The sequence below is a fragment of the Camelus ferus genome, chromosome 1, assembly GCF_009834535.1.
Source record: "Camelus ferus isolate YT-003-E chromosome 1, BCGSAC_Cfer_1.0, whole genome shotgun sequence".
NCBI lineage: Eukaryota > Metazoa > Chordata > Mammalia > Artiodactyla > Camelidae > Camelus > Camelus ferus.
The window spans coordinates 35,658,044-35,670,695 of record NC_045696.1 but is presented as its reverse complement, the minus strand read 5'-3'; the positions used below and the strand labels follow the sequence as shown (position 1 = coordinate 35,670,695).

Here is a 12,652-nt window from a genome sequence, read left to right as displayed (position 1 = left end):
TTTGAAATCATAAGCCTATGAAAAGCTGAATAGATTACAAGGTGAAGATAATGAGAAGAAGCCACACGGGCCTGTGTTCACTGCTGAGAGCAACTGTGTTGTTTAGATACTATATTGCAACTGTGCAGAGGAGGAACTCAGTGAATGTTCATTGACTTGCACTGAATTCCCTTTTCCCTAAATACATGCTATTCGTTTTTCGTGGGAGGCTTTTTCCCTACCTGCTTTTTGTAACTAGCACACTTCTTGGTTGAACATCCTGGTCAATTGTGAACTCATTGGTAGAACACGTGAGGCTCTTCTAGGCCACTTCGGTCACTCCATTTTCTGTGATCCTTCAACTGCTTAATTATCCTGACTAGTCTGGGATGTCCAAAGAAGTAACTGCTTTTCCCCCTTCCTTTCTGCATCCCCACAGTTTAAAACAGGAGTCTGACTTTTTAGCTCTCCTATTTACAATACCTTGTTTCTTGGAGGAGTGTGTAGTTTTTCTTGAGAGAGAATAAGATTAATTATTTTATAAACTTAGAGTAGTAGATTTTACTGAAGATCTATGATAATTTTGAGAATTAAAAAAACATACAGTTCATTTTTAGAAAATAATACATTAAATCTAATTTTTAGAATATATGTAAATACCAAATAAGAATGAGCTAATATCTAGCATAATAGTTTTTTAAAAATCATATAATTTTCTAATATACTCTTCTTTCCCCTCATGCTATGACTTAATAATTCTATTAGTCTCATAATGATAGTAAGTATAAGAATCACTGATTATCAATTTTTGATAGTATCTATAAAATTATTAAAATATCTCATAGGATGGGATCATTGTTGGATTAAGCATTTCAGATTTTGCAGAATGCTATAAAGATTTTCATCTGACTCCATAAATAATATGCATTCCATATCAGTTGTCTCAATATGACTGTTGTAGATATTTTACCAATCTAAAAATGCCAGCAATAATTTAATAAATATTTTTAGTCTATATACATGAATGTTACTCCATTCCTTTGTAAGATGAAGATAAGTAAAATTTTAAAACATAAAAAATATCTATGCATAAGTAAGACTCAAATGCTGGCTGAAAATAAGTAACATTTATCTGCTAGGTGAATATATCTATTCATGAGTTTACACCAATGACATTTTAATAAATGAAATCAAAACATCAAAAATAAAGTAAGCATGCTTAAAATTTAGAGCTTTGAGCAGAAAATAATTATAAATTTCAAGTGTTAGATCAAAAGCAAATGAGAATGAAATTTAACAAGAATAAAAAGGTATAGTATTTGTTATGGTAAGTTTGATACCCCAAAGTTCAACATTCTAGGAGATTTGAAGGCAGATGGCTAGTCTGTTGCATAATTTTCCACAAATGGCAATATATTCCACATTATTCCATGCAACTTGCAGTCCAGTGTGGACTGGAGAATTATAAAGTACCTGAGAGAGAGATCTGATCCCTACTCTCATTTTTTATACACGTTGGGTAACTTTAGAACACGGTCTCTCTACAGTAGGCATTTTAGACCAGATTAATTCTTTGCCATAGAGGCTATCCTGTGTATTGTAGTAAATTTAATAGCATCCCTGGTCTCTACTCATTAGCACCTTTCCAATTGTGACGGCCAAAATGTCTCAAGACAATATCAAATACCCACCGGGGAGCAGAATCACCCCTACTGGGTAACTATTGCTTTAAATGGTTGGTGACAAATCTTGATCAGCAGGGGAAAATAATTCAAATGAGATCCAGGCTTTATCTGGATTATCTAGATTTTGTGTAGACAAAGGGGAATTAGTACTTTTTTGTATCTGTTTGTTTGTTTAACCATTAGCACATTTCCCATGGATATTTTCATTTCTGTTCTAGTCTAGAAAAGTTCATCAGAGCTCATCTTCTGATACCTGGATTTTGGTAGATACACTAGCATCTCTTTGAGGTTTTTCCCTCTACTTCTTTGTTTTATTCATCTATGGCTGCAAAAACATAAATCTCCTTGGCATCGTGAGACTTTGGATAAGAGTCCTTGAGGGCTCAATTTGCTTCTGAAATAAGGGTGGAAGAAGAAGCTGGGGCCCATAAATTTTAATTTAGTCACACTTCACAACAAGGCTCTCCTCCTTCAAGCTGAGCATCTGTAGATCTAAGACTATCAAAATAAAATAAACTGAGCATACAAGAGTCTGACTCATTAAATTTCCCACAAGTAACGCACTACAGAATTTATTCATACTTCTGCTTCCGATTGGACCACAAATATTCCTCTTTCTTCCCTGCCTCCCACCCCAACAAATTTAAGCCCATATTGATTGACTTATATTCTCTTCTCCTTCTTTTTCACACTCAGAAATTGCTTTTTAAGTTTATGAATGTGGGGGGGGGCATTTAAAAATTTTAGATACTTTTCAAATATCTGCCAAACTTACCCTTCTATGGACTATCCAAAAATTTCAATTTGGCAGAACAAAATGGTGTCATCATTTGGCTTACTTCCCTCCTGCCACAGTAAAGCTATTCTAAGGCAGCTGTTATTAGTGAGCTAAAACTTTGAAATCAGTTGGCAATTTAAATTTTGATTGGTAAAATGCTACTAGGCATTCAGAAAAATAAAGCACAAATAGTTACTACAAAAATAATTTATGAAGATATGCTTTTTACAATATTTTAACAGGTCTTAAAATGAAGCATTTACTTAAGGTGGTCTCTATATCCACATGTAAGCTCCCCAGATATTTATGTATTTGGGAAAAGTCTCCAATTGCCTGGAGCGAGCCCAGATCCACAGTATATGGACTGTGTCTAAAGCTTCAATTGCAGTGGTACCTCCAGTCCAAACTTAACAGAATCAGAAGTTAATGCTTGTTTCCCGTATTCGCAATGCCAGACCCAGAGCCAGATCCCCCCATTGCTGATTCCTTGTCTATTCACAGCTCAGTGACCGAGGGCGCAGGGGGATTTATGGTCACTTCTTGTTCCACTGGATTCTTAAGTTCAGTGAGAATTAGGAGTTGTCGTCCCTAGGCTTAGCTTTGACGGTACTATTTAATTTTTGCCAAGTTTCTTAGCCTCTCCGTGCAGATATCTTATCATTCATAAGTTGAGGGTCATGGGAAACATAAAACTTGACTTTATGTTAAGTTTTATCTATCTCTAACCGCTGTGCTAACTTACAAACCTTAGCGTTTTCAACTTTCCAGTATCTTGAACCTACATAAACATCAAGGATGCCGACATTTTTAATGTTAATTACTTTGGACTCTCAAGGATGATCCTAACTCTGGCCTAAACTGCATGTCTATTGGGTGTCATGTCTGGATTTACTTCCAAAGAATTCTTATAGAAAAGTTAAAGGTGAATAAAATGGTACAAATAAAGGTACTAGGGATCCTCAGGGCAGAGGCATTACATAATTGTTAAACTCTAATCCAGGATTTAAGTAGTCCAAAACCTGTTCACTTTGTCCAGAAACAGCAGTTCGAGTAGGAATCACACAGTAAACCTGTTCTTGGAAGATCCTGCAACTCAGTTCTCTAAGCTTAATGAATTTCGACAGTTTAAAGGAGACATCTGGCTAGAAGCCCTGAATTTTTCAGGTGCTTAATGAAGTCAGCTCATTCGCTATGGGTTAGGGGGCTTCAAGTCTTGATTCCTAAAGGAAAGGAGTGTAATTGCTGAAATCTCTGGACATTGAGGCATAGTATCTCATGTCTGCCCCAATTTTTCTCTAATTACATATACAAATCTCTCCCTACCGATTTAGGAAATGCTTTGTTGATCCCTAGTTCCCATTTGCCTGCCTGTGAGCTCTGTCAGGTCATACTTAGAGCGACAAAGGATTTTGGAGAGTTTATCTTAGTAAACCCTGAGTAATTGAGTGTTTAACCTGGAGGCAAATATTGGCTTCTCAGGTTGGAAGTGGGACTACAGAGATAAATCATTTGACTCAAGGATTTAGGATCTATCTATTGTCAGGAACTGAACTTCATTCACTGTAGACAACAGCAGATGACAAGGTGAAGGGCAATCCAAGAGCACTCCCGGGGGAAGCATCTGTTCTGACTCCCCGTAGTTCAAATCTAAAAGCCATCGAGAGAATTATGCCAGCAGATGTTGACTGACACACAAGACCAGAGACAGATGATCTCTCAGGTAGCAAGAGCCATTAATCTGGACCTTTGAAATTTTTCAACAGTATGTGAGATGCTTAAAAGTTTCTTAAATATAGGAAAATCTTCACCTTGCCTTCTAAGGTACTTTATGGCTATCCAGGAAATGAACTACAAATAAACAACTCTTCTGTTACTTTCAGACTTAATGTAACACAATATAAATTAGGTCACCTGATGTATAATGTCTATCTTCAGCCAAAACAATGCAAAAATTTAGGGGTAACACTAAACATATATCCTAATGTGGGTGCAGTTCCTTTCAAAGTTCAAAGAGGCTTTAAATCTTAAACCTGTATTTTATATATACTCAATCTCTATTTCATTTTTTAAAAGGTTATAGAAATTCATCTCAAAGTCTGAATTTTTAGTACTCTGAACACAATTTTCCAGAAAAGCAATATTGATAAGTAAACAAGTCAGAGAGACCTATTCAACATAGCAAGAATACTATATATTTACAATACAAATAATGAAATAGAAGTAATATTAGATTCATCCTAGTAATTAACCAAAACAAGTATGTAAATTGAGTAAGCTTGGATTTATTAATATGATAATTTGAAAAATAAGGAAACACAAAATGGTAGGTTGAGAATCTCATAAATATTTGATGAGACAATTCTGACCAGACAGCATGGCAATGGTTCCCTTGTATGTCTATGTTTAGCAAAAATTGCTTGAAATATTGGAACAATTTCAGAGCAATGGCTAGAAAATAAAAGGTACAAAATCATGGGAGTGGACTTGAACCATGACATATAGAATTATGGTTGAAAAGGGTCATAGGACAGGAATGATTCAAATTATTAGCTATTCCAGGCATCAAGCAGTAAGACTGGCTTAGGACATCATGGCTGCTATCCCTCCCCATGCTGAGGTAGTCTGGGGCTGGTCATTGGCTTCAGGGCACACAGGAAAAGTTTTAGGCAATGTGTTGTCATGTATTAGAAAATGTGGAATATTCACAAGTCAACTGGAAATAACTTTAGGAAGTGATTTTTACTAAGCTTCCTGGGCTCACCAAAACTATAGACAGGACCAGTCACTATTTGCGTGGTGTTTAGTCTGAGTTATATCATTAAACCAAGTACATAATTTGTCTCCTTGTAAAGAGTGCCTGTTGGAATTAGAGAATTTATTTAAATTATTTTATTAAATTGGAAAATAGTTAAAGCAAAATGGATCTGGCTTATTAACCTCAATCTTTATGTTATTTACTCCTTCACTCTCACCAATTCTCTGCTCTCACATCATTTTATCAGAGAAACTCTCTGATCCTTCTAACTAGAATAGCAGCCCCCTCACACCGTCCACATTCCTCATCTTACTTCTCTGCCTTGCTGCACCTTTACCTGTTTGTTTATTATCTGAATCCCCACACTAGAATGTAAGCTTATGAGGTCAGGGGTTTGTTTTATTCACCTCTGGATCCTCCGGTCTTAGAACAGTGTCTTGTAAGCATTGTAGGCACTCAAATATCTGTTGAATGAATAAATGAATGAATTACGGATACATCGTAGAGAAAACAGTTCCTGCTAGAGATTGTGTGTAAACGATTTACATGGAACATCCTCACTCCTGTGTTCCACTCCAAAATTTTAGCTGTGATTTTTCTCCACATAAATGTGGATGGATTATTTTCACATGTTAAAATGTTTATGCTACCTCTCTCTCTACAATGGGTGCCTAGAAAGTTAAGAGCTCTCAATAACTTTGATGCAACGTTAACTGAGGCTGTAAAATCTAGAATTTCCTGATTTTTGAATCTATACCTTTACTTTGTGAAGCTACAGATGTACTGGTACTGATTCTAAGAGAGTAGGAAATAAATTCGTGGTTGACATTATGTATTTTGGGTTCAAGCTTGAAATAACTTACTATATGAAGGCTACTGATTAGGTATTTACTTATTTTTTTATTCATGTGTAAATTATATATGGCATATATTACTCATCAAAATAATTTAATTAATCTTTTTATATTACACCAGTTTTGGGTATGCATAATTTTTAGTCCTTGGGAATTCTACAGAACTAAGGCTCATGCTTTCTATTATTATATGTTCTTAGAATGGAGTTGTCCTGAACTGGAGTGTTTAACTGCTTAGCTTTTAACTTCCTAGTCTAGCCACTCTTTTCTTCTTATCTTGCAAATGAAATGTGATAAGACAAAGCCGTACTAGAATACTTCTGGCATCAACTTGGCAGAGTCATAGAGAAAGAAAAATCAAATAAATTAAGTAAAATAAGAATTCTTTTTACTATCACTTAACACACAATGCCTGTGATAACTTCATTTGGTTTTATCTTCTAAAAATTAAGTAGGTGTTAATTGGTTATAAAACAATATGACACAAGACAGAACCTTTTCATGCAATACAAAAATCCACTTGGTAATTACTTCAGTATGCATCTTTAGGACAGAAATAAAAAGAAAAAAACCAGTAATGAAGAATATAACCAAGAACATATCATTTGGTTTTCACAAATTTCCCAAATGAGTTTATGTGGTAATTATGCCCCTACAATGAATCTGGGGACTTGAGAATTGGATTGACTTTATATGACAAAGCATGTAAATTAGATAAAAGCCTATATATTCTCTAACTTACTGCTGTTTAAAACAGCAGATTGAGCATTGTCATCTTGGAGCTTCGGATTCCATGTATTTCAACATATGAATATAAGAATGTTCACATGCACAGATGTGTGCATGGACATCTAAAAATGCTAACTTGTCTAAAGTGGAATTTCATGAGGAGAAAGATTGAAAAATTATTCAGTGGAAAACAGTCTCACCAATAATACTATGTTTCTGTTCAAATAAAATAAAGCAAATTAGTAGTTCAGTGCAAAAAAAAAAAAAAATAGAAAACATGCCATAATTATACTTTGAAATATATTCACATTATGGGTAACCAAAAAGAGGTGATTCATATTTTGCTTGCTTTTCTCAACAACACAGATTTCCTGATGTTTTTAATTTGCGGAGTTAAATGCTCCAATCACATGCGTCTCATTTGAAATCTAGGAGATTTCCAGGTGATTTGTATACCCATGGATTTGGTATGAAGCCACAGGTATGCTTTCAGGACATTTCTTCAAACATGTTAGATCACATAGTATTATATATCATGTCATATTTTGTATAATTTAATAACTGCTCAAATATTTATTTAGTTTTTAATTTTTTTTTCCTTATAAAATATCTATAACAGTGATTCTCAAAGGGTCATACAAGCATTTCTGGGTGTCCTCAAGAGCATTTCAGGGAATCTGCAAGATTGAACTATTTTTACAATAATACTAAAACTTTATACCTTTATCACTCTCAACATTTCATGAGTCATAAATTTTATAAAGATGACAGCATGCAAATAATATTATATAATAAAAAGTGTCAATGTCTGGGATTTCTGTGTAACTCAGTAGTGAGAAATCAAGAGAAATAACTAGAAGTGTGTATAGAAAAAAATGTCTGATTTCCTCCCGAATATTCTTGTGGAAAAGATAAAACACCCAAAAAATGTCTATCACTCTCTCTGCTGACCCTTTCCTTTCAGGCATACTCTGAGGATACAAGGAAGGAAAAGTTGTGGTACACTTTAGACACTATCAAAAGCAGCCCGGGAAAACGTCTAATAAATTGTTAAATAAGTTTTAAGACAAAGGATTTTCTCAACTCCTCAGATGTCCCCTCCAGTTTAAGAATTTTTAAATATAGAATTAGTTGATATAATTTCTATTCCGCTCTTCTACCTTAGCTGTTGATCGCAGAGATGTTTTAAAAATGAAAACAGCAGACACCCTGCATTCACTCAGGGGCATTGAATCAAGTGTCTCATGATTCCTTAGTAAGTTACCCTCTACCTAAAGGCAACACCTTTCAGAGGAGCAATCGGAAAGGTTTAATGCACTGAGGCACTGAATGCTAACTTCTGAAGTGTGTTGTGTGATTAAAGTAATATGACCAGTAAAGCAGATTAACAAGGATGTGTTTATCCAAAAAAGAATGCCTTGGCACGCTGTTTTAAAATGATAAATGTGTTTTTCTGAAATAACCATATCATAGCATGATAAATCAAATAAATAAAGTGGATGTCTAAGCTGAATAAATGCTGTTTTGGTTAGGAAAAAAAACACAGACTTTACAACAAAACACTACTTTCCTTATTTATTAACTTTAAACTTGTTGAGATCAGATATAAACTTATCTTAGTCAAGACTGCTTCCCATAATACTATATGCTTAAACAATTTGGAGTGATGTGGTAGTTTCATTCACAATCTAGTTTTAGAGATAATTTCAAGAGAAGAGCTCCCAAAACATTTTGTGCACCAGCAATGTTCCTGAAGTTGTGCAGTGTTCCTGCAGGAATGTGCAGTGAGTACACGTTCCCAAAAAGACAACCTAGTATGAAAACACTCATGTAATTGTTTCAGTGTGCTTGTGTAAAAAACAAAATAGCAGACCTATTACTTTATGGCCATACCTTACATTTTAGGGTAAATTATAAAATTATTGTACCAAGCAAGGTTTATTATGGGAAATTAAATCAACGGTATCTAAATTATTCTAGAAATGCAGACGCAAATTACAGCTTCTCAGAAGGAAGCCAGGACCTCCATGGGTATTTCAAGCAGTTCCAAGAAAATACAAGGATGAACACTGAAGAACTCTAACCAGCAATTTATTGGTCTTGAATGAGCTCATTGAGGTTCGTGCGGTTTTTAAGAATCTTCTGGGAATGAAACATAAATGCAAAGATTCTGTGGCACTTTTATTTCACAAATGCTAAAGAGGAACTTTGACATAGCCACACCATTCTTCTACTAAGGTTCAAGAAGTGATCTTGTGGACCCCTTTGTCCTGACAAAGTAGCAATCAGTATAAATGATGCTCTGAAAGTTAACCTGATATGGTCTCCAGAGAGCAGATAATCTAGATTTGAATGAATCTTTCAAGTTCCTACAGGAGAAATTGTTCCTTTCAGTATCCTGCTCCCCAAAATGTACCACTTGGGCATGTGAATTATTTTGAGCCAAAGGCAATCAAAGACTCTGCCAGTTTAAGAGAAGCTTCTGCCCCTCCCTTAACTACCTGGAAGAATTCAAATTGGGGTGGAGGGGAGAGAAGGGTCCTTTTCTAGAATGGGAATTATTACCAGAGATAAACTTTATCTGAGTGGCCCACCTATACGGCAGGGCAAACATCTAATTACCCCATGTCTACTCTTATTATCAACATGAGAATTGCCCTCCTCCCCTTTGAAGCCCCAGGCCCCCTTCCCTACTCCTTAGCTCAAGATGGCATCTATCCATCATTTTACTTTTCTGTCTTTGACTCTCTCATGTACCTGAGATTCCCATCCATACGAAATTAAATTTGTTTTTCTCCTGTTAATCTGTTTCATGTTGATTTGATTATTAGACCAGCTAAAAGAAACTTTGAAGGGTAGAGAAAAATTGTTTCTCCCCAATACAAGAAATCAAGGCTAGGATTGAGAACAAGGATGTTCTCAGTTTAAAATGGGATATGGAATAGAGAATAGAATGTGAATGAATTATTGGAAAATTTAGTATCTCAAATAAAGGCTTTTTTGCCAAATACTTTTTATTAGAACTGGAAATATTTCTTGGATAAGGTAATTGTTGTAACAGAGATAATGCCAGCAAGAATATTTTTCATGGCGTATGTTAAAAGCTCATATAGTAGCAGAAGGTTATGAAAAATATCTTTAAAATGCAGAGTAGCAGTGAGTAGAATAAAAAACATTCTCTTCCAAACAACAAATATATTATCATATGTTGCATATGTTGTCTCCTGGGATGATAATTTAGTCATAAAAATAATGCCTAGCTGCAGAATGTTGGCTGACTAATTTTCCTGGAGATCAGAGAAGGAGCAATAAAAAGCACCATCAAGATATTTACCCATGGTTTGCAATTTTATCAAGTTTTCAGAGCTGAGTAGGCGTAGTCACCGTGCTAAATTTAATTCAACTAGCTGCAAGACATAACATTGTCTTCCATTTTTCTTGTTCTTAATCTAATGAACTGTGTTCTTAAGAACAGCAATATTTTTATGCAGGACGGTTTTGAAAAATACATAGATTCATGAACAAAGGTAATCTACAGAGAATAACTAAAAAGGGCAAATGCGAACAAGGGTTCAAGTCATTGGGAGAGTTCCAACTCCTAAATCATCACATCTAGGGAAATCTCAGGGACACGGTGCTTCTGTCTTTCTGTGGTTCTATCACTGTGGCTTTTCCTGCAGATGGAACTCAGTCTGCAGGTCGAGATTTTTCACACAGTGTGATTTAGAAGCCACTGACAACTTTAGTTGTTAACAGAGTTACTGAGATCATTTCAGAAAAGAATGAGAACTTTTTTGTTGTTTCTTTGTTCGTTTTTTAATCAGGAATAAACTTTCAGAATTAAACAAGAAGAAAACAGCAGAAGTTGACTGTATTTTTTTTTAAAAACTGCCCAGTCTCTTGGATGGTGAGAGTATAGAAGAACAGCCTCCTTTATACATTGTCACTAAAAATGAAAAGTGGTAACAAACTATATGGAAAATTGTCAAGCGACTCATGTATCAAAATCTTCACATATCTGTCCACGTTTTGACTCACCAATTTTCATTCTAGAAATTTATCCTGAGGTGGTAATGACACAAAGACAGGAACTAAATATTCCAAGATGTACATCAAAGTACTGCTGATAATATCAAAACATTGAAATTATACCCAATTAATAGTATATTTGCTGAATAAATTATATGAATAAAATGGAGTACCATATATTATTTAGTAATATTGTAAAAAGAATATTTGACCATTTAGAAAATCCAATATTTTATATTTCAGGTTAAAAAGGGCAGATTACAAAATAGTACTGAATTTATATATAAAGAAAATATTAGACTTATTAAGTAAAATCATTTTCTATATCAGTATATATAGTATGATCTTTTTAAAAACTATATGCAGAATTGAAACATATATGAAAATGCACAGAAAAATATGAAAAGATGACATTAAATGTTAAAATTGGTTATCTTTAAGTAGTATCATTAGCAATGATTATTATATCTTTATTTCTTAAATTTTCTTCCATGCAAAAAAATTTCTTTAAAGAAATGTTATTTAAAAGAAATCTTGCCAACAAATATAGGAAGAAATAATCAAATGCATTTTGAATCAAAGGAATGCAAATGAAAATAATTAGATAAAATTCCTCACAATTAATAAGTAAATACTAAAAATAATGATAATATCTAGTTTTATTAGGAGCATGGTGAAATGTGCTTTTAAAGTAGACACAGATTAACACAGAAAATCTACTTTTAGGAGTGTGTCAGGGAATCATTAGGCTCAAACAGTTATGAATGCAGATGTATTATTTACAAATTTGTAAAAAGTTCTTGAATGACTAGATGTAATAATAATTTGTCCACTAGTTAAGGTTTGGTTAAAAAATGACACAACTAGAAAATACAATATGTCAAATTGCTAAAAGTGAAAACAAAAATTGTTTATTGACAGTGAAATATATTCAAGAGGTATATTGCCAAGAAGAGAAACAGTACCCAATTTGTATTAAGAATAATTTTAATTTTTTACTCATGCATATGTCTATGTATATAGGGATGCCAAAAAAGTTTGGAAGAATTGACTCACAAAGTCACAAATATTCTCTGTGGGTGGCAGAATTATGGATGACTTTTCTCCTTTTTATGGCTTTGTTTTAAAATTTTTATAATGTAAACATGTGTTACTCATGTGAATATTAATTTTAACATGGTTTAAAATTATATCTAGTTGGATGCGGATACTGAGAATTTATCCCATCTGCTTCCTAACAGTGGCTCAACCATGATAAAAAGATGGGTAAGTAGAGAAATACCAAGACTTCAGACATGTGTGAAACTTGCTGCCTTTTTTGGAGAATCATTAAACCAATATATAGAATTTCAGAATTAATAACATTATTCACCTTATGAACAGTGACTATTTCCCCAGAATGTTTCACAATATTTTACTTTTAAAGGATAAGTTTCATTTGGGAAAAGATATAATTGACCAAGAATTTTGGCATATAATTTCTATTCATTTGCTAGTCAACGTAATACAAAATGTTATACAAAGATAAAAGAAAAAAAATGAGTTACTCACTCTTGTTGTGTAAGCAGCTTCTGGGTCATCTTCTAAAACACGTGAAAGTCCAAAATCAGAAACCTTACACACCAAATTACTGTTGATCAAGATGTTCCGAGCAGCGAGGTCTCGGTGAACATAGCCCATGTCTGAGAGGTACTTCATGCCAGATGCTATCCCGCGAAGCATCCCTACCAGCTGGATAACTGTAAACTGGGCATCGTGTTTCTGAGAAGGATTTCAAATGTACAATTAAGATGTGTTGCTATTTCCTAAAGCCGTATCTTGATTAAAATGTCACATACTGAAT

At 34.1% G+C, this 12,652-nt stretch overlaps 1 protein-coding gene across 3 annotated transcripts in view; it reads right to left on the bottom strand.

Annotated features, from left to right (window-relative positions):
• The window catches only part of EPHA3 (EPH receptor A3), a 329,741-nt gene that overhangs the window by 28,416 nt on the left and 288,673 nt on the right, over nt 1–12,652 (bottom strand). For all 3 annotated transcript variants that reach the window (XM_032477643.1, XM_032477654.1, XM_032477661.1), the window contains exon 13: nt 12,361–12,570. In XM_032477643.1, coding sequence (XP_032333534.1) covers nt 12,361–12,570 — 210 coding nt within the window. The remainder of the gene's footprint in view (nt 1–12,360; nt 12,571–12,652) is intronic.